This window comes from Salmo salar, chromosome ssa22 (assembly GCF_905237065.1).
Source record: "Salmo salar chromosome ssa22, Ssal_v3.1, whole genome shotgun sequence".
NCBI classification, from domain to species: Eukaryota; Metazoa; Chordata; class Actinopteri; order Salmoniformes; family Salmonidae; genus Salmo; species Salmo salar.
This window is the reverse complement of record NC_059463.1, coordinates 17839469-17862362: the sequence shown is the minus strand read 5'-3', so window position 1 is coordinate 17862362 and position 22894 is coordinate 17839469. Positions and strand designations below refer to the sequence as shown.

Genomic DNA, 22894 nt, shown 5'->3' with positions numbered 1-22894 from the left:
GGACCCGGGGTGGCATGCCGAATTTCTTCAGCCACAGTAGGAAGTAGAGATGATGTTGTGCTCTTTTGACAAGAGTGGTAGTATTGTTGGTCTGTGTCAAGTCCTCGGTGATGTGGACTCCGACAAACTTAAACCTGTTGACTCTCTCTACTGCAGTTCCTTTGATTTGGATTGGGGCATGTTCCCTCCTCTGCTTCCTGAAGTTAACAATCAACTATTTTGTTTTTCAAAGTTGAGGGAGAGGTTGTTGTCCTGGCACCACAATGCCGGTTCACTTACCTCCTCCCTATAGGCTAACTCGTCGTTGTTGGTTATCAGGCCTACAACCGTGGTGTTGTCAGCAAACTTGATGATGGAGTTAGTGTCGTGCAAATCCACAGTCGTGGGTGAACAGGGAGTACAGCAGAGGGCTGTGGACACACCCCTGGGGGGCCCCTGTGTTAAGAGTCAGTGTGAAGGAGTTGTTGTTGCCAATCCTCACAGCCTGTGGTCTGCCCCTAAGGAAATCGATCCAGTTGCTGTAATTGGTGTCAAGCTTGGATGGAACAATAGTGTTGAATGCTGAGCTTCAGTCAATGAACAGCATTCTCATATAGGTGTTCCTCTTGTCCAGATGTGTTATAGCCGTGTGAATAACAATGGAAATGGTATCTTCCGTGGATATGTTGGAGCGGTAGGAAAATTGGAGAAGGTCCAGTGTGCCTGGCATGCTGGCCTTGATGTGTGCCATGACCAGCCTCTCGAAGCACTTCATGATGTCCGTGGTGAGCGCGACGGGGCAATAGTCATTTGTGCATGTCACCTTGTTTTTCTTGGGCACTGGGACGATGGTGATCTCCTTGAAGCAAGTGGGGACAAACCCTTGGACAGGGACAGGCTGAAGATATCCGTGAAGACGCCCACCAGCTGGTCAGCATATGCTCTGAGGACACGGACAGGGATGCCATCTGGGATGGCGGCTTTGTGAGTATTCACTCTTTTGAGGGTTTTCCTCATGTCAGCCTCGGAGAGCGAAAGCACCTGGTCGTCCGGAGCAGCGAGACACTTCTGGGATGGCTCTGTATTGTCTGCCTCGAAGCGAGCATAGAATATGTTAAGCTCATCTGGGAGGGAGGTTTCAGTGGCCATCACAGAGCTGGATGTGCCTTTGTTGTCTGTGATAATCTGAAGTCCTTCACACATGCGTCGCGAGTCTGAGTTGTCAAACACATGTTTTGCGGAGTACGTACCTGCTTACCTTGTACACGTCGCGTGCCACTGAGTAATCAAATGATGCAGCACATCATAGTGTGACAATGAGCTACCAAGCCATAAGAATTGAGTGCCCTTGGGTTATTTTCGTCAGCGGTTCAGGTTTCTTCAAACTGGGCATCAAAGAGAACTGTAATAAGGAATTACTGCGGCTGAAAAAAACAGGAGGAAAAAGTAGATAAACTAATTTCCTTCCCTGCCATTAAGGAGGCCCTGGTTTGTGTGCTGTAAGGCTGCTAGCTGGTATGCACTCTGCGGCTGGTTCACATTAACCATGTTCATGAGCCCTTGCAAATAAGCCTACCTCACACACTCTACACACGCTCATTTACGGAATCCTTGTGGATGAGTCTGGAATTCAGTCTGTGTGCCGCCACACTGAAAAAAAAGCCTATCCTATGCAGGGCAATTTTGGTCGATTTTAAATGTTATTGCACAGCCTGGTCTCATAGACTAGACGTAACATTGTAAACATACATTTGAGACACTAATTAGTATTATATGATACGTTTGGTATAGTTACATGAAACAGAAGGTTACTTAAGGTAAAAGCAAAAGTAGGGTGGATGGTCAAGGTGGATGGGTGGGCATATAACACAAACGTCTAGGAATCCAAAGGTTGCTTGTTCGAATCTCATCACAGACAACTTTAGCATTTTTGCAACTACTTCCAACTTTTTAGCTACTTTGCAATGACTTAACATGTTAGCTAACCTTTCCCTAATTAACCCTAAACTTAACACTAACTAAACCCTAACCTTAACCCTAACCCCTAGCCTAGATAACGTTAGCCACCTAGCTAACATTAGCCACAACAAATGGGAATTCATAACATATCATAAGCTTTGCAAATTCGTAACATATTGTACGAATTGCAATTCAATGCATATCATACGAAAGGATGATGGACATGCACAAATTAATACAATATGAACCCTAACATAGCATACTAAATGGAGGGAAACAGATTTACATTTACTGTGTAATATCAAACCCTGAATCCAGGTTGTCTGTTGGATGAAGAGAACAGGGTCACTACATGTGTGTAAAAGGGGTTGGGTAAATGATGATGTCACATTCGTATGGTAATGAGGAAACCTTCAAAATAAATGCCCGCATTTGAAAACATTGCAATCTGGATAACTCATTCAAAATAATTTTAATCAATGGCCACTTTTATTGTGCCAACAATAAAAGGCAATAAGTTATTTATGAAAACAAATAAAAAACATGGTTAAAAAACTAAAAATTAAGACCAGTAATAGAATACTATGTTTACACTGGTATGCCAAGAACACTGGGCTGTAGCGAGAAACTTTTCTACCCGTCTCAAACATGTTTTGTTTTGAAGGGAGACTATGTAGTACATATTCAGCAGCACTTTGTTCGCCACTCCCCCCATAGCCCCAATGCAATAAACTGTAATAGATTGTACATGGGATATATATTGACTTGTAGAGAGAAAACGTTTCTACCTGTCTCAATTAAAGTGGGGTGGAAAATACGCATTAGAGTCTTTACTAACCACATATGGTTCGTTCTGGAGGACTGTGTCGCAAGGCCTGCTGATGGCTTTTTACTCCGCCTCTTCCATATCTCCCAATACAATGCACTGTAATAGGCTGAACATGGGATACATATTATCTTGTAGAGAGAACTTTTCTACCTGTCTGAAATATGATGACTATTCATTTTTGTACCCCCGGCTATACGCTGCATCCTTGCACTGACTGCAATTTTGAGAGCATAAACACTGAATGTGGAGGAGATCATTGGCCAAAAAAATGTGCAGGTAGAATTTCATTCACAAAGACTCTATAATTTCACACATATCGCTGTTTTGAAGCAATGGTTGTGTAGTCTGTCCTGTTTTCACTGCCTTTCTTTACATATGGGAAAGTGATGATTCCTAGAAAGAATTGTACAATAGGGATTTGATTCCTTTACTATTGCTGCAAATAAGCCCTTCCAGCTATATGCTTGAAGATTCCTGACACCTCTTTGTGAATGGACCTTTTCCCATTCCTAAAGGGTCAGTGTAAACACTGACTTACTTGGAGTTCCTCGCCTAAATTCATCAATAGCTGCTTAAGCTGACACAAACACACTGGAGTGTGTCCTTGCTTATTTGGATTATTGGCTGTTTATCTACTTCATCCTCAGAATCATTAGACTCAAGTGTTTCCTTGCTTGTCAGTGGTTGTACATCTGTGTTTTGGAGTCATCTTCACAATAATTTAGTGTGTACATGTTCCTTATCGGTTAAACTACTATCTGACAAGTGCTGCTGGATGTGTACTACACAGTCCCACTCAAAAACGAACCATATTTGGTTAGTAGAGAACCCACTGAGTATGATCCACCCCACTTTAGCCGAGACAGGTAAAAACATTCTCTCTGCAAGCCAATGTGTATCCCATGTACAGTGTATTGCATTGCAGTGAATGGAGTGTGTGGAGTAAGGGGTCACAAGCACTTTGTATTAAAAGCATTACTCAGCACAAGAGACCATTTTAAGTTTTGCAGACTCTATTGAATAATTCCAATAACATGTATTTGTATTTGACCTACACAATAGCTTTCAACATATCAGTATTTGTGGAAACTTTCAATAGAAATTGTATGAAAAATACAATATTAAAAATAAAATGTCAAATTATCCATGTATTTTTTTAAAGTTGTTAATTTTAACATGCTGTGAAAAACAGTTGTACTGCACTAATGTTAAAAATATTCACAAAGTTTAGCATGTCTTTGCAGGGGACTCTTACTATGAAAGAATACAAATAAATCCTCGATCGTGCTGCCAGCATAATATCCGGCTGCTATGAGAACGGTCATGGGTAAATGCCTACCAATCTCAGGGCGTGTGTGAGCCCATTTAAACTCTCACTCAAGACAACACTTGACCGTAGGCGGCTTCGGCATAGGCTACACACATAGGGTCCTGCGTAGAGTGTAGAGGTGTAGCAATAACACGACAATGTCTTGTGCGAGGAAACATGAGCTGGTATCGTTATTGACATGAGGGCATGCCTGACTTGTCCCTAGATGAGATCTGTGCGACAAGGACCAACCGCGCACGGAACACTTCGTCATTGATTAATGCAAATAGTTAATTCTCTGAATGCGAATACAATAATTTCCCCCATCATTATTAATGACAAGATGTCAAACAAAACATTTGGATGACTCGAACTGCGCCTCGATAGGATTTCAAATAACAGGGATTTGGGCAGGTATGCGCAATTTTTATGTTCTCATTGGAATGCGCTCATTTTTGGTATAAACAAAAACATGTGATGCTGAAGCGCATCTGCACTACCGGCGAGAATAATTCGACTATTTGACTGTGTGCAGTTTTGTTGTCATTGGATTGGTGAAAACTCATCCAACGGGATTCTGAGCCTGTGAAACCACTTACAGCTCGTCTTCGATTTGAGATGCTGGCGATTAACTGCGCTTTAATTTTAGCGCTCATGCAAAGCGGGACAGGTGAGTGGCCATCATCTTGATATTAATTTGATATGACGGGATGCAGCAATAGGCTATCAACCAACTAGCCAGATTATAGGCTATATCTGGAATTCAAGATTACCATACATAGGCTATTTTGACTCTTATGAATAATATCCTAATAGGCCTATGGTATTTCCCCATTTTAGATTCGATTTTTTCCCATAATATAGGCCTAATGCTTATGTTGGCTACGCCTATATTCGGCGCTATTATCGCGACGACGCAGTGGATAGGAATGTATCATAATACATTCCATTGTGGGATGAATTGGGCACACAGTGCCGTGCCACCAGCTGAAGGTTCCGTAATCTGCCTTGTTCTCTTTCCAGTTATGAATGGCACATTTGACCGATAAGTGAAAGCCTATCACCCAGGCCCGATCCTTGGCGATATGCTGCCCTAGGCGAAGCGCAAAAAAATACCAGAACAGTTTCCCCTCACGCAGAAAAACAGCTGTCTGTCTAGAACTCACGTGCACTGGAAACTGAGGCCCCGTAATAGGCTACAATGTTGCAAGTTTGCTATAGCTGCAGCTTCTGGCCTGACCCAGTTGATTTATTTGGTACAATGTTGCAATTCACTAGATAGTTAAAGTCAAGACAAATAGGAAGGAAGGCAGAGGGGCGAATTAGAGGGATAAATGCGATTGCAAGAACCTGCATTTTCATCAGGATATTTTCTGTTTTTATTTGTCGGCTTTATATATTTTTACTTAGTTGACAATGGAAGTTATAGGCTTACTGCATTGGCCTAACCTATCTCTGAGTTCCATGCGCTCATTTATTTAGCCACCAATGGCCCACAGTTTATCAGTGTGTCCATATGGCAGAGAGCACTGTATCAATGCGTCTATATGTCCGAGGCTGGTGCTCCTGCATTCGTTTAATTTCAACTTGATAGATGTATCATTTTAATTCGGATTTGTATTAATAACCACGTGACAATGATTTTGAGAAACTAGACTTTATTATTGAAATGCGCATATGAACATTCTAACTGGCACGCAGATCGGTAGAAATGGTGTAAGATCAATTGTTAGCTTCCCCAAACATGAAACTCAGTATGTTAGCTACCCTTGTTTTCAGGCATTGCATTATCTTGTAAATGCAGTTCATATTTTCTTCTTAGCAATCATCAGCTCAGAAAATGACGAATAGATCTAAACTTGAAATTGCTAATTCTCATTACAATTTAGCCCACTGCGCAAACTCTGACAGTATTCTTGAGTAACATAATTAGGTTCAATTGGTTTTGTCCATTTTACTTTGACCTGTCATGTTTTTAGAATATGGTATGTTTGTTAACATGTTAATTCATATTCACATCGAAGCGCATTTTTATTTAATAGTTTAATAGTGCGCCATTTAGGCTATTTGAGTGAAAACACGCATTCTGTAAAAAGTGTCTGTTTCATGACATTGGCATAAATCTGGTCGCCCTGTAGTCTACAGAAAAGCCCAAAGAGACTATATACTTTTTCTATTGTATAGGCTATATGATTTATGTTCGATGACGTTGACAGAGCATTGGTGGAGCGCCACAGTGCTGCGTCTCTCCAACAGCACCATGGAGAGGCACGCCGGGCAAAGACAAGCTATATATTGTGCGCACCTGAGTTTGGCAAAGTGAGCTGATTTATCATGGGGCGGCATCTGCGCTCACCTTAATAGCCCATATGCCACTGGGTGAGAGAAGTTTTAATTGTTTTGGGGCAAAATTATGTGAGGTGTTATGTGTTGTTGGAGGTGTTGTTCAGAAAATGCCGCACTCATCAATCTGCTGTCACCTGATTTACTCTGATATTACTGGATTACCGTGGATGATGCAACCTGAGATGCACGTTCCGCACATTGCCTCCTTTCCTACTGGACTCTGAGTGCATTGACACTCTCCCATGGGAAAATAGCCTTCAGTATGCAGTTAGGAGATCTCTTATTTTAAATTTCTTCTGCATTAACTCTCTCCATCCACCCTATCTTCAGCCTCCAGGTGTGTAGACCATGCCTGCAGTCCTCCCATGGGCAACCTGGCCAGTGGCAGGAGCCTCACATCCCTCTCAGGCTGCTGTGGGAATGGGTCCCAACACTCCCCGTGCCCCACTCCCCTCCACCCCTGTCCAGTTGACCTTCACCCGCCTGCCCACATGGTGGATGATCCCTTCCTGCACCCAGCCACCTGGTGGGCCTCGGGCGTGGGCACTGACCAGGAGGAGGAGGTCCGTCTGGACCTGGAGACTCGTTTCTGTCTGACCCACGTGGTGCTGCTGTTCCACTCCCCCAGGCCCGCTGCCATGGCCATGGAGCGCTCGCAGGACTTTGGTCGGACGTGGGAGACGCTCAAGCTGTTTGCACAGAACTGCAGTCTTGCATTTGGTCTTCCTGATGACACCGGTCAGCCTGGCTCGCTGTGTACGTCCCGATACTCCAGTGCCAAGCCGTGCAGCAGGGGAGAGGTAAGGCGACAGACAGAATGTCTCATTTACTCTGTGGTGTAAGACACAATTTTAGAAGCACAGTAGACAAACAGTATACAGTAGACCCTTATCTTTCTCAAAAGGTAATATTCCGGATTCTGGGCCCTGGTGGATTAGTTGACCCCTACAGTCCAGAGGGCCTTTCCCAGCTGACCCTCACCAACCTCCGCCTCAGACTTCTCAAGGCCCAGACCTGCCCATTATCTGTCGCACCTTCCACCTCTTCTTCCTCCATTGGACTCTCCTACCCTCCTACGGACCTGAATCTCCCCCTCCTCCCTTCCCCCCAGCCTAGCTCAGAGCCCCCTGCCTCAGCTCCCTTTGCCATTTACACTTTCCTGGCTCGAGGGACCTGTCTCTGTCATGGCCATTCAGAACACTGTTTACACAGTGGCGGACAGGACACACTGAAGGACATGGTGAGTGTGGCCTGTGTGTGTGTGTGTGTGTGTGTGTGTTAAAAATGCTTCATTATCTAAGCTTGTCCTTTGTGTTAAATAGCCCTGTTTTATTGCAGGTGCCTGGCAGGTGCGTGTGCACTCACCACACAGCAGGACAACACTGTGAGAGGTGTGCCCCTCTATACAATGACCGTCCCTGGAGGGCAGCCAACGGCAGCAGTGGGGAGCCACACCCGTGCCACAGTGAGTGCCCTACTAAGATGGGTCAATGGCCCTGGCAGTGTTGGGTTGCCAACTCAAATCAAGCTCATGTTGAGAGATTATAGAAATACTTCAACACTGTTTATACGTCAGTTATTACGTTTCATTCAAACATGAATAAGATCTCCTGGAAAAGTTTTGCCTGCAGGGAGGTCAAGACTCCAAGCCAAACCGGGGGTGTTGGCAAACCTACCGTTGGGTGTCATCTCATAATCTATCCTTCCAGTTGACTAACCCCGCCGTCCTCTCTCCCGTCCCATCGTTGTCTCCCTGTGCTCCAGAGTGTGAGTGTTACGGCCACGCGGCGAGCTGTCACTTCTCCCAGAGGGCGTGGCTGTCCTCAGGGGCCACCAGTGGGGGTGTCTGTGACGAATGCCGACACAACACAGCAGGGCGCAGGTGCCAGCGCTGTCGCCACGGTTACCACCGCCACCCGGCCATGCACCTTGGCTCCTCCCACATCTGCACACGTAAGTCGGGACAACCTATGGACCAGTGAAAGTAATATAGAATAACGTGTGAATGCTACATTTCATCTGTCGTACATTCATTGCTGTCCCACATGTCAGTGAATTCCAGTTATACATCATGTATAACAGTACTTGAAATTGCAGGCATGGGTGTATATTAAAACATCTGTCTCCCTCTAATGGTGTGGATTTGTAACAGTAGTATGTGTGGGTAGAGCGAGAAGAGACGAGGGAGAAATGTGTGTGTGTGTGGTCTTAAGTCTTTTTCTCTCTTTCACAGGTTGTTGGTGTGACCCACTGGGCTCATTACCAGCCAGCTCTGGGGAGGAGGGCCCATGGTGCCACCCGAGGAGTGGACAGTGTCACTGCAGACCTGGTGTGGGGGGAACAGGCTGTAGCCACTGTCTCCCTGGGTACTGGGGCTTTGGGGAAGAGGGGTGCAAACCCTGTGCTTGTCCCCAAAACTGTGACCCCCACACTGGGCTTTGTCTTGACAGGTAAGACATTTGTTTTCTTTACTAAATCCAACGTTTCTTATGTGGCTTTCTTTCCCATTTCCAGTTTCATCTTACCTCCGTATTCTCGTTGTCACTTCAGCAGCTATGCAAATAACCAGGTTTTCAATGTCCCTATGGGGGGAAAGATTCCTGACATGGACCATGCCTTGACCAGTGAGGGCGAGGCAGTGTGGTCAAAGGAACTGGCAGTCTCTGCCATGCACTACACAGGTGAATGATGATGCACACTAGCATTAGAGTTATGCACCTCGCTACTTAAATCTTGCCGCCATGGGTTTGAGTAAACATATTCATGTGATGCTGACACTGTCTATGGCTCCTTCCAGGGAAATGCAGCTGTAAGGAGAGAAAGTTGAGGAGTGTCTCGGATCTCTGTAAGACCAAACATGCCTATGGTAAAATATTTCCCAAGGCTCTCACATACTGTACATCTTACAGAATTGTAATTTCCCCCTGACTCTGTAATGGCCTTGACCATTGGTCTAGTCAAGTGATATAAGCAATGCATACAGTACTGCAGTGTATTTTGTTTCAATTCCGTGGGGATTTATGCCGCATTAGGTGTACATTCCATCATTCTTTGATTTAGCTGGGTGTAACTGCTTTCAGTGATGAGTGTCTCCATGTGTGTCTGTGGCAGTGATCAAAGCCAGTGTGTTGTCTGCTCATGACAAGGGGAGCCACGCAGAGGTACAGGTCAAAGTTCGCAAGGTCCTGCGGTCAGGACAGGTGCCGCTCTCCCATGGCACACACAGTCTCTACCCCATATCCTGGACTATCCGGGGGTGCACCTGCCCCATCCTTAATCCAGGTAGCCCAACATATACATCACCAAACAGAACAGAGTATCGTGCTACTATATTCAGTATGTTCTAAATATTGTCCTTATTTTTCCACAAGGTTGGGAGCTACTCTGTTCACTCTGATATAAATTCTAATAAACAGGATTGAGGCTGAACCCTCTCCCTCTTCTTCCAGGGGTGGAGTACATGCTGGCGGGTCCAGAGGAGGCAGGGACAGGGCGGCTGCTGGTCACCATGCAGAGTGTGGTGGTTCCCTGGACCTCCCAACTGGGGGCCCACATATCAGAGGGCCTAAGGCAGGGCTGCCCCTGAACACCCTCTCCAAACTCATAACAGAGCACTCTGAATGGAAATGGACCAGGGGAAATCACTGGTTCACTAGATCATTCAGGAAAAGGACAAACTCGGTGGATAAGGCTTGACCAAGTGTCTTGACCAATAATTGCTATGGAAAATTGTGCCCATATAAGACTACAACCCTGCCATATGATGCAAAGAGCGATGGACTGGATACTGGAATCTTTAGAGCCATTCTTATGATGATGATTTAACTTGAGCCATCCCACATACAGACAAACATCCCCCTGGAATCTACTAGACACAACAAACCCTAGTACACCAGTTTTTCAGACTGTGTATATCCAAAGCCATGCCTTTTTATGTCTACCAGGTTCTCAGTACATTACAGTGCTGCTTTTGACTGCTTTTAGTGTACTGTATTTTTTTCAGTGTCCAGTTCCAATCATTTATTTTTCATGTGAAGTGTGCTAATGAAAAATGCAACAAGTACACATACTTATTTAAATATTGAGTCACATAAGGCATCCACAGGAGTGCACTGCTTCCAGTCTGCAGCCTTCTTGGTGAGGGTTCCCCAGGTCAAGCCACACTCCATCTTATTTTCTATTGTTCTTCTCCATGTCTCTTTTGGGCGTCCTGTCTTTCTCTTCAGCGTAGTGCAATCGCAGGGTGCACGTCTGGTGGAAGTCTACACACGTCCCAGCCATCGCCATCTTTTCTGCAACAAATAGGGCCTACAGAGTACATAGAAAGATAAACCTGAGAAATGTAAGTGTTAGGAAAATGTAGCTAATGTCTTAATCTGAAAAGATACAAGGTTCAATGTATGTGGTGCAGTTTTACCGAAGAATGAACAAGATCCCAGAGGAAGAATCACTTTCAAAGCATCATGGTCCAGAAGCTCTAGTTTTATTTGAACAGTATTTAAACATATGTTTGAAAGAGGTAATAAGACATTGTTCAGTAATACTTTTAATCAGGACAGGTAAAAGAGTACTAGTGCATTAAGGCTTGAAATTACATGTTTCAAAAGCAGGTGAAGGAAGCACCTTCACTGTGGATGGCACCTGGCACCTATGACTAGAGGCCTCTCTGTGTACTCAGTCTTTCTTCATAAGAACGTGAGTTGATAATATCAGCCAGCACCAAACATATTTGGCCTTCCAGGACCCGTGGCACCTAACCAGAAGAGTCATATCTCAAAGGCTCAAATCCTGAGATCTAAACACACTGTATCTCACATTTTCAGATGAATCCAGTATTGATGTCACTGCATTACAAACACACTAGGGCTGTCCCTGACTAAAACAACATCTTGGTCGAAATGTTAAAAGGTGTCTTTTTTCACTTTTATTTGCAGACAGGCAAGGAACTTATCAAAATATTTTCTACCTGCTTGCTGCAATGTTTTTATTTGTTGGCTTTATGTATGCTATTTTTAGTCTACATAGTTGCCAATGGCAATAGACGTTACTTTTAGAATTTTGATTAACCATATAATGATTTTGAGATACGATGACTTTATTATAAATGAAATTAAACCGTTCCACGAAAATGAGACTTTTGAAAATAATAACTGGCAGGTAGAAATGGTAAGATAAATTGACACTCCAAATTGAAAAGGTTGCCGACCAGTGGAGTAGACTATTACCGGCAACTTCAGGAGCTAAGGTCATCAGCAAGGGGAGGAGGGTTGGGAACAGGTTTTTTAAGACAATCACAAATACTATCAGGTCCTCAGCCAGGTAGCCTAGGCCTACTTTTATGAATAATCAGGCGCGCATCATTAATGAACATTGACAGGAGCGCTACAAACAAAAGACAATCCATACATTGATAACTCCGTAAATGGAATGAAATAAACCAAAACATGTTGCCCACAAGTGTAGCTTATGTTGTGCGGTCGGCAAATAACGTATCCAGTCCGACAATGAGAAATGTAAAATACCTCAATAATATATTGAATGCATTAATAGAAATTATCTTAACCAAACAAATATTGTAGACTAGAACGGTAAATGTACTACTGGTGAGCCATCCCCGTGGCCTTCGCAATGGATTAGTCCACTGAGGCCAGCGTGAATCAGACGGGTTTCTCGTCACACGCCATAGAAAATGTATATTTGCGACTGCTCGACCAACAGCCTATCGACCAACTGACTAAATGGGGTCAGCCCTAAAACACACATCTCACGTTAGGATTTAGCCCCAATGTTCCAAAGCTCCCCCTCTGATTATTAGTGTCACTGTCAATGACCAATACATTTCCAACAGCTCCCTCTTTCATGAGACTATTACGCAACCCATAACCAAATCCCAGTTGGCACGCAGTGTTTAATTCTCTCCTTCGAGGAAATTATTGCACAGACAATGGACTTCCACTTTATTCAGGTATATGGGTTATGAGGGGTGGTCATTGGATGGAAAAATCTATTAAGTAATAGTGAGGTAAAATTCAAAACACAGATTGGTGGAAAAACATCATACCAACAGCAACATTCAGGACTTTTGACAAAACTTAAAATTGAAAAACAGACATGTCACATGATCTTTGGGCAGCAATTTAGTACACAAGAGTAATCAAGCTTTAATCCTATCTCTATCTCTTACCATGATCTGTCAAACACAAACATGAAGTAGGGTTGGGTTGGGCGGTATCCAGATTTTCATATCATACCATCCTTTTCTCATACCGGGATATACGGTATTACAGGCTTCGTACACAAGGGGGCGCAAAAACAAAGCAAAAAAAAGAAACCATTGGGCGTCTATTAACAGAATGCTAACAAAATTAGCACACGTAATAGCGAATTTCAATGGGGGCTGCTGACTAAATCTGCTAACGGGCGCCAACGAAAATAAAGGAATTGCAAAGACAGGCTCATAAAGTTGTACATATATAGGTAGGAGCTACCAAATGTTATTTTTGGTGAGTTTGGACATTTACAAGTGAATGCGAACGTGAGACACTGCAAATTAACAAAGTTTTGATTCATGCTTGTCTGAAGGAAGAACAGTACTGGCTCTGAAGCAGCATGTAGCCTACACATTGTGTCTGTGTGGAGTCTGGAGTCGCTAGGGCAACTGGCCTGCCTGCTCTGAGAAGAGAGGAGAACACGGCAGAAAGCTAACACAATAAGATGCCCCCTCACTTTATTAATTGAGCCACTTACTTAGATTAACTAGCAAATTAAATTTAAGGGTCACTTTAATTTACATTTTAAAAATGTTACCTTTATTTAACTAGGCACGTCAGTTAAGAACAAATTCTTATTTACAATGACAGCCTACCCCGGCCAAACCCAGACGACGCTGGGCCAATTGTGCGCCGCCCTATGGGACTCCCAATCACGGCCGGATGTGATGCAGCCTGGATTCGAACCAGGGACTGCAGTGCCTTAGACCGCTGCACCACTCGGGAGCCAATTTAATGCAGAATTTAAATTTAAAAAATAAATATCTTGTAGTGTTTTGTAAACGCAGACGTAAAATGCTTCTTAATGTAATTTCTGCTCTGCATCAGACTCATTTTGTGCTTCAATTGTCTCCACTCTGATGAGAATTCACGAATGGGCATTATATCAGCAGACAAGTAGCTACACATCAGTCAGAGCACTTTCTCGGTGTAGCCAGCCTACTTTTCTTTGGTAAAATATTAACTTTAGGCAAAACATTTGGAAATGTAGCTGGCTACATTCTTTCTATGATAAACAGACACATGATGGCCATGCATAATTTTTGCAAAAAATACCTTGCTTTTTCATTGTAAGCTCATTTACTTGTGTGGCTGCCAGCCAAATAGCGTTGCACTACTTTTGTCATCTGATTACAATGAAGCTTTTTTCTCCCTAATATGTGGCACTAATGTATTTTTTCTGAAGGAAAACTATAGTTGCACTTCCATGATCACTCTATTGAAGCAAAAAAAAACACGACTTTCAATATACAACGCGACCCGTCAATAAACAGCTGGACTCACCTGCTCCCGCTTTCTCCAGTTGTGCTACTTACAAACAAACAACCACGTGATTGGCTCAACTGTTCTGGGGAACTATGGTAAGCTTCATAATGTAAAATAATGTGACCGGTGAAATGAAGAACGTGATCTGCTTTATCTCCTAAAGTATTGCACAAGTTGACTGTGGGTATTTACTTAAAAAGTAGCAACAAATATTCAAATGTATTGAAAAACGTCAAATAAAGTTTAAATGTTCAATGCTATTGACAGTATTAAAAAAAGCATCCCAACTATTTCCAAATACCCTGGTATATGGTATACCGCCCAAGCCTAACATTAAGTCAAGTGATCACAAACTAGTCTGACCAGTAACATTGATAGTAGGTTACACACCTCCAGTGTAGAATTAAAATAGAATGGCACAAATGATCTGATTTAAAGCTTGATAATAAGCAGATCAATTGTTTTGGATGAGAATCCTTTAACTAAAGTCCCTTCAGCGAACAAGTCCTCCTCTACAAACTCACCACTGTAGGAACCTCAGGAGCTCAACAACCACTGGATAAAAAAGCATAAGAAAAAGATGTGTATTTCTTTTGTGTTGTCCTCCTCCTCTCACAGCATATTCCCTGTAGGAGACTTAACTCCTCTGCAGTTATAGGCCCCCTTTAAAAGTAATTCTCCCTCGTGATGAATGTTGAACCAAGAGAACAGGTCTGAGGCATCAGTGGACCGAGCTGATCTCCCCAGAGAGTGGTCTGGGCACGGCAGTGGTTTCAGGGAGAGACCGGGGGATGGTGGACGGTGGGTGATTTTAGCTGGCAGCCTGGCTGTCTGTGGGTGGTGTATTGTCGGATGACGGGGCAGACTCAGGTGTTGGGGGGGACAGGGTAGAGTCACTAGACACCACTGGTGCTGGGGACGAGTCCTCTGCGGGCTCAGGTGCAGTAGAATCAATGGGGGCAGAGTTCTCAGCAGGCGCAGGGGCAGTAGCGTCAGCGCCTCCCGCGGCGACTCCATCGTTCTCGTCCTCCTGTGGGTAGAGCTCGGGGTACTTCTGCATACACTCCTGCATAGTGCGGAAGTTGTCGATACACTCTGAACCCTTCACCTCCTCATTGCTGTTGTGGAAGCAGGAGAAGGCCTCCTTGAACTGTGTGCCACAGGGCCCGCTAGCCATCCCTCCCAGGCATGGACAGTTCCAGTTGATCTCCCCACTAGGCAGAATCAGGCCTAGAGGAATAGGGATACAAGAGGAAAGGGCAGGAGGATACCTAGTCAGTTGCACAACTGAATGCTTTCAACCAAAATGTGTCTTCCGCATTTAACCCAACACCTCTGAATCAGAGAGGTGCAGGGGGCTGCCTTAATCGACGTCATCGGCGCCCGGAAAGCAATTGCTGTTGAGGGTTAACTGCCTTACTCAAGGGCAGAACGGCAGGTTTTTCCACCTTGCTGGCATGTACAGTGCATTTGGAAAGTATTCAGACCCCTTGACTTTTTCCACATTTTGCTATGTTACAGCTTTATTCTAGAATTGATTAAATAGTTTTTTTCCCCCTCATCTATCTACGCACAATACCCCATAATGATGAAATAAAAACAGGTTTTTAGACATTTTTGCAAACTTATACAATTTTAAATAAATAAATATCACATTTACATAAGCATTCAGACCCTTTACTCATTACTTTGTTGAAGCACCTTTTGGCAGCAATTACAGCCTCGAGTCTTCTTGGGTATGACACCACAACTTGGCACACCTGTATTTGGGGAGTTTCTCCCATTCTTCTCTGCAGATCCTCTCAAGTGCTGTCAGGTTGGATGGGGAGCATCGCTGCACAGCTATTTCAGGTCTCTACAGAAATGTTTGATCGGGTTCAAGTCGGGGCTCTGGCTGGGCCACTCAAGGACATTCAGCATTTCTCTACGGCTGGCCATGCTTTCCCCCTGGCTACCCCAACCCCGGCCAACAGCTCCGCACCCCCCGCAGCTACTTGCCCAAGCCTCCCCAGCTTCTCCTTCACCCAAATCCAGATAGCAGATGTTCTGAAAGAGCGGCAAAACCTGGACCCGTACAAATCAACTGGGCTAGACAATCTGGAACCTCTCTTTCTAAAATTATCTGCAGCCATTGTTGCAACCCCTATTACGAGTCTGTTCAACCTCTCTTTCGTATCGTCCGAGATCCCTAAAGATTGGAAAGCTGCCGCGGTCTTCCCCCTCTTCAAAGGGGTGACACTCTAGACCAAAACTGTTATAGACCTATATCCATCATGCCCTGCCTTTCTAAAGTCTTCAAAAGCCAAGTTAACAGATCACTGACCATTTCAAATCCCACATACCTTCTCCGCTGTGCAATCCGGTTTCCGAGCTGGTCACGGGAGCACCTCAGCAACGCTCAAGATACTAAACGATATCATAACAGCCATCGATAAAAGATTGTACTGCGCAGCCGTCTTCATCGACCTGGCCAAGGCTTTCGACTCTGTCAATCACTGTATTCTTATCGGCAGACTCAACAGCCTTGGTTTCTCAAATGACTGTCTCGCCTGGTTCACCAACTACTTCTCAGACAGAGTTCCGTGTGTCAAATCGGAGGGCCTGTTGTCCGGACCTCTTGCAGTCTCTATGGGGGTACCACAGGGTTCAATTCTCGGGCCGACTCTTTTCTCTGTATATATCAACGATGTCGCTCTTGCTGCGGGTGATTCCCTGATCCACCTCTACGCAGACGACACCATTCTGTATACATCTGGCCCTTCTTTGGACACTGTGTTAACAAACCGCCAAACAAGCTTCAATGCCATACAACACTCCTTCCGTGGCCTCCAACTGCTCTTAAATGCTAGTAAAACTAAATGCATGCCTTTCAACCGTTCGCTGCCCGCACCCGCCCGACTAGCATCACTACTCTGGACGGTTCAGACTTAGAATATGTGGACAACTACAAATACCTAGGTGTCTGGCTAGACTGTAAACTCTCCTTCCAGACTCATATTAAACATCTCAATCCAAAATTAAATCCAGAATCGGCTTTCTATTTCGCAACAAAGCCTCCTTCACTCACGCCGCCAAACATACCCTAGTAAAACTGACTATCCTACCGATCCTCGACTTCGGCGATGCCATTTACAAAATAGTCTCCAACACTCTACTCAGCAAACTGGATGCAGTCTATCACAGTGCCATCTGTTTTGTCACCAAAGCCCCATATACCACCCACCACTGCGACCTGTATGCTCTAATTGGCTGGCCCTCGCTACATATTCGTCGTCAAACTCACTGGCTCCAGGTCATTTATAAGTCATTGCTAGGTAAAGCTCAGCCTTATCTCAGCTCACTGGTCACGATAACAACACCCACCCGTAGCACGCGCTCCAGCAGGTATATCTCACTGGTCATCCCCAAAGACAACACCTCATTTGGCCGCCTTTCCTTCCAGTTCTCTGCTGCCAGTGACTGGAATGAATTGCAAAAATCGCTGAAGCTGGAGACTTATTATTCCCTCACTAACTTTAAACATCAGCTATCTGAGAAGCTAACCGATCGCTGCAGCTGTACATAGTCCATCTGTATATAGCCCATCCAATCTACCTACCTCACCCCCATATTGTTTTTATTTACTTTCTGCTCTTTTGCACACCAGTATTTCTACTTGCACATCATCATCTGCACATCTATCAGTCCAGTGTTAATTTGCTAAATTGTAATTACTTGCTACTATGGCCTATTTACTGCCTTACCTCCTCACGCCATTTGCACACACTGTATATAGACTTTCTTTTTTTCTATTGTGTTATTGACTGTACGCTTGTTTATTCCATGTGTAACTCTGTGTTGTTATTTGTCGCACTGCTTTGCTTTATCTTGCCAGGTCGCAGTTGTAAATGAGAACTTGTTCTCAACTGGCCTACCTGGTTAAATAAAGGTGAAATAAAAAAATAAAATTCAGAGACTTGTCCCAAAGATACTTCTGCGTTGTCTTGGCTGTATGCTTAGGGTTGTTGTCCTGTTGGAAGGTGAACCTTCGCCCCAGTCTGAGGTCCTGAGTGCTTTGGAGCAGGTTTTCATCAAGGATCTCTCTGTACTTTGCTCCGTTCATCTTTCTCTCAATCCTGAGACTCCCAGTCCCTTCCGCTGAAAAACATCCCCACAGCATTATGCTACCACCACAACGCCTCTCCCCTATTAGACCTAGATAGTTTGTGTCTGCATTGATATGTAGGCTACGTGTGCCTTTTTAAAAATGTATGTAGTTCTGTCCTTGAGCTGTTCTTGTCTAATGATGTTCTGTATTATGTCATTCTGTGTTATGTTTCATGTTTTGTGTGGACCCCAGGAAGAGTAGCTGCTGCTTTTGCAACAGCTAATGGGGATCCTAATAAAATACCAAAATGCTTCACTTTAGGGATGGTTTTGGCCAGCTGATGAGCGGTGCCTGGTTTCCTCCAGACGTGACACTTGGCATTCAGGCCAAAGAGTTCAATCTTGGTTTCATCAGACCAGAGAATCTTCTTTCTCATGGTCTGAGAGTCTGGCCACTCTACCATAAAGGCCTGATTGGTGGAGTGATGCAGAGATGGTTGTCCTTCTGGAAGGTTCTCCCATCTCCACAGACAAACTCTGGAGCTCTGTCAGAGTGACCATCGGGTTCTTGGTCACCTCCCTGACCAAGGCCCTTCTCCCCCGATTGCTCAGTTTGGCCAGGCGGCCAGCTCTAGGAAGAGTCTAGGTGGTTCTAAACTTCTTCCATTTAAGAATGATGGAGGCCACTGCTTGGGGACACTTCAACGCTGCAGACATTTTTTGGTACCCTTCCCCAGATCTGTGCCTAGATACAATCCTGTCTCGGAACTCTACGGATAATTGCTTCGACCTCATGGCTAGGCTTTAGCTCTGACATGCACTGTCAACTGTGGGACCTTATATAGACAGGCGTGTGCCTTTCCAAATCATGTGCAATCAACTGAATTTACCACAGGTGGACTCCAAGTTGTAGAAACATCTCAAGGATGATCAATAGAAACAGGATACCCCTGAGCTCAATTTCAGGGTCTGAATACTTATGTAAATAAGGTATTTCTGTTTTAAATTTGTAATATCTCTCTCTATATACACACACACAGACACACACATATATATATATTGCCTTCGGAAAGTATTCAGACCCCTTGACTTTTTCCACATTTTGTTACGTTCTAAAGTGGTTGAAAAAAAAAATATCCTCAGCAATCTACACACAATAGCCCATAATGTCAAAGCGAAAACTGTTATTTTTTCGTGTTTTAAAAAAAAAAACATTTTTGTCAATGTATTAAAAATAAAGAACAGAAATACCTTATTTCTATTTTTTTAATTGATTCTATTTTAGGTTAAGGCTGTAACGTAACAAAATGTGTAAAAAGTGAAGGGGGTCTGAATACTTTCCGAATGCACTGAATTGACATGGTTGTAACTTCAGAATTCACCTCTTTGTTGGTATCTTTGTAATGACTACACTACTGTTGAGTGTTTCATAATCCTTCTACATCCCTGACATGAATTCACAGCCCACTTACCCTGGTCTTCGTAGGGGTCATTGGGGTCATCTGCAATGAGCTCAGCGTTGCTAGGTGCTTCATGGTCTTCCTTGGTAACGAAGATGATGCGATCTTTACCTGGCAAGGAGAAAAACACAGGTGAGAGGATGGAATGAAAAGATGCCATCTCTAAGGAAACAACAGGCACTGAGCTATGACCATGACATACTAATTGCACTTCCCCTTCCCAGTCTCCAGGCTGGCTTTATTAAAGCAAAGTGGGAGACCAATTATACAAATTCATGGTTAATATGGTCTGACTGACCCAATAGACTCACAAATGGATTTATCTATTGGATCAAGGCAAGTGGTTGGCTATTAATATGTTGGCCATAATAGCTGCTAAGTTAACAATTTCACAACAGCTGTTTTTCTGTAAACAGAATGCTTAATCAATGCCCACTAACTATGTTTAACCAGCAGGGTCCAGATATAAAAAAACTGAACTGTCACCTGACATGACATGCGCTTCGATTGCCAGAAGATACCGACGCCACTGTTATGCTTGTTTACACTGAGCTGCACTGAGGTCGGAACGCAAATCATGGTTACATCAGGACACCGTAGAGCCGGCGCGAGACGTAGGTCAGAAAACGTCCTCAATGCAGGGATGGGATATGCCACTGTACTCAAATTTGACCTTTATCCACACTGCTCCATCGAGAAGATTTAAATTCTGCTATTTTCTCTGAAAACTGCCCTTTTCATCCTCATGCTAGCTAGCAGTAGCTACAGCTGCCATTATGGAATGGCATATTGAGTTAAACAACAAAGGAGCTGATTGGCTGACAAAGCCATTCCAAAATGGCTGCAGTGGCTACAGCTAGCGAGCATGAGAATGAAAAGGGCAGTTTTCAGAGAAAAATGAGCAGTATTTCAATCTTCTTGACGGAGCAGTGTGGATTTGGATAAAGGTACAAATTGGAGTACAGTGGCATATCCCATCCCTGCATTGAGGTACGTTTAACTATCTAACATGCTCTGCACATCTGTCTGTAAGCGTAACTCGGGAGGTGTAATTTCGTTGAATGGAGGTACCCATAGCGGTATGGATATGTGCAAAACTGCTATAAAGGCCTTTTCACACTGCATTGTTCTTAGCCCCGGGCTAGCTTAGCCTGTGTTCACACAAGCATTTGTTAACCCTAGGCTAAGCTTTAGACCTGGGCTAAGGAATCACACTTGTATTCCACAGCCCAGGGCTAACTGACAAACAACATGTGACCAATGTTATAAGCAGTACAACATTTATTAACACATTTTCTCATCTTGTGTCTAGCCTAGCATTTGATTTCCAACAGTGATGGTTTGTATAAACTTCGCCATCTGCCTGTCTGACCTCGGAAACAATGTTTCACTTTTGAAATTCCATCTCGCCCCTGGACAGAGAATGGTGTGCATGAACGAGGCATCAACTTTTCTGATCTAGGCGGAATCATTCAACAATATTATCAACATGGATATATCCATTTAAATGGATATTTGTAGTGTTTGTAGCTTTAGTTTGATAAGTGAGAAGACATTAGCCAGCCATAATAACCATGTTTGTTAGGCATAGCAACCAATATTTTTGCATGGATTTGGTTTTTGTCCTCAGATAGGATTAAATAGTATGAATTGACTTGTCAAAATAACAGTGCAGCTTTTTTGATTGGACTGGGCAGTCTAGTAGTTGTTCCTGACCCTGATTCATACTGGAAAACCACCAAAAGTGCTCCGGAGCGGGGCCAGCTAGTCCTGGGCTAAGGTTGGTGCTAACCCACTTTAGAATGTGCAAGTGTGAAAACTCACTTAGCCCCAGGCTAAAATCGCCCTTAGCCCAGGGCTGAGGCTCTTAGCCCTAGCCTAAGGTGCGGTGTGAACACACCTTAACATGCTGACAGAGACTGCCCGCATGCATGTTGATTTTGTCCACCCATACCAGATGCGATCAGGACACACAAGTTGAAATATCAAAACGAACTCTGAACCAACTATATTAATTTTGGGACAGGTCAAAAAGCATTAAACATTGATGTCAATTTAGCTAGCTAGCTGCTGTTGCAACTCATTTGTCCTGGGATATTAACATTGTCCTCTACTCTGACAATTAATCCACAAATAAAAGGGTGGAAGTTTGTTTCTAGTAATCTCTCCTCCTTCAGGCTTCTTGTTCTGACTTTATATGGTGGTCGGCAAACCAACTGTAAGGTGCATTACCACTACCAACTGGACTGTGGACCTCAGTTCATGTTTCAATCACCCACGTGGGTACATGCTCCTAAAAACCAATGAGATGGGAAAGATGGGACTTTCAGCACATCACAAATAGAACCAAGTTCTATAAATGTCTGGCTACTCAAAATATCGTGAGCAGTGTGGGTGCAATGATTGAATAACATGTACATTTATTTTGCTCACGCAACGCGCGAGCAGTGTGGTCAGCATGTAAATATATTTTATTTGAAGGATTGGTTCTTGCTGATGAAAGGTAAAGGGCCATATGTTTCGAAAGCCATATTGCAAGCAATGATTGACGTTTATAAATGTTAAAACACAGTGTCGGGGATGTAGTTCACACACACAGGGTAGTCGTGGGCAAAGCAAATGGCTGAATGCCACCTAGTCAGAACTAAATGGAACCATGATTGCGTTCTGACCTTAGTGTAAACAACGTAACGGTAGGGTCGGTATCTTCTGGTAAGCGCTTTGACAGCTCTGCCTGAAGTCATCTACTAGCCTTGCTAGTTAGTTATCTGGCTAGCGTGGAAGTTAATGTGTTCGTCTCGTACTAATAGCCTTCCTTTACAAATCAGATTAATCCTGTGAATCTGCTTGTCCCATTTATAGACCTCTTCAAACCCTATAACTGACTGCAACTAAGCTACATGAAATTACTGCACCAATAAATCTGGAACAAGCAACGCTGACCTGCTGCGCAAGCTAACTAGAGAACTAACGTTACCATGCTAGCCGCTTCAATGACATTCATTGGACAAGTGAAATGAATGAAAATCTAAGGTGCGCTATTACCCTCTTGCTTACAGTACGACATGACAGACGGTGGTGGTATCCGTTGGTCCTCTACTTAAATCAGAAGCCACGACGGTTTTTGTACAACAATTAGCTGCAGTGCACATAGTCATGTAATAACCGCCCGTTCCGTTGACCCCTCTTTGCTTCGCTTTCTGGACGCAGCCTCATGACGTCATCTGGGCAGCCACTGGTGATTTGTGCAGCAGATCTCGGTAGATCCAGGGTCAGATTACACAATCCCCATAATGAGGATAAAAACAATCTGAAACTGGACCAGGGGTGCGGGGAAACTCCTACCAACAGTACCAGATTACTATTTGGCAGTACTCTACCAAAGAGAAGT

The 22894-nt window shown here is 44.0% G+C and overlaps 2 protein-coding genes across 5 annotated transcripts; one reads left to right on the top strand and one right to left on the bottom strand.

Moving 5' to 3' along the window:
• The first annotated feature begins 4091 nt into the window (after window positions 1–4091).
• On the top strand, window positions 4092–10401 carry LOC106582921 (netrin-4). Of its 3 annotated transcripts, XM_014166548.2 has the most exons (11): window positions 4092–4490; window positions 4612–4746; window positions 6753–7222; window positions 7327–7662; window positions 7761–7887; window positions 8187–8375; window positions 8656–8872; window positions 8973–9103; window positions 9220–9288; window positions 9534–9704; window positions 9872–10401. In XM_014166548.2, exons 2-11 carry the CDS (start codon window positions 4695–4697, stop codon window positions 10006–10008), a joined length of 1899 nt encoding a protein of 632 aa, XP_014022023.2. In that variant the 5' UTR covers window positions 4092–4490; window positions 4612–4694; the 3' UTR covers window positions 10009–10401. The 3 variants fall into 3 exon arrangements, with proteins under 3 accessions (XP_014022023.2, XP_014022024.2, XP_014022022.2); XM_014166549.2 differs by having other exon boundaries at window positions 4092–4746; window positions 8976–9103; XM_014166547.2 differs by having other exon boundaries at window positions 4092–4746.
• Window positions 10402–12362: 1961 nt separating this feature from the next.
• Window positions 12363–22739, bottom strand: LOC106582923 (mitochondrial intermembrane space import and assembly protein 40). Of its 2 annotated transcripts, none has more exons than XM_045705061.1 (3): window positions 22561–22739; window positions 19516–19614; window positions 12363–15187 (listed from the first exon to the last, which is right to left on the bottom strand). In XM_045705061.1, exons 1-3 carry the CDS (start codon window positions 22568–22570, stop codon window positions 14769–14771), a joined length of 528 nt encoding a protein of 175 aa, XP_045561017.1. In that variant the 5' UTR covers window positions 22571–22739; the 3' UTR covers window positions 12363–14768. The 2 variants fall into 2 exon arrangements, with proteins under 2 accessions (XP_045561017.1, XP_014022025.2); XM_014166550.2 differs by having other exon boundaries at window positions 22549–22734.
• Between the last annotated feature and the right edge of the window lie 155 nt (window positions 22740–22894).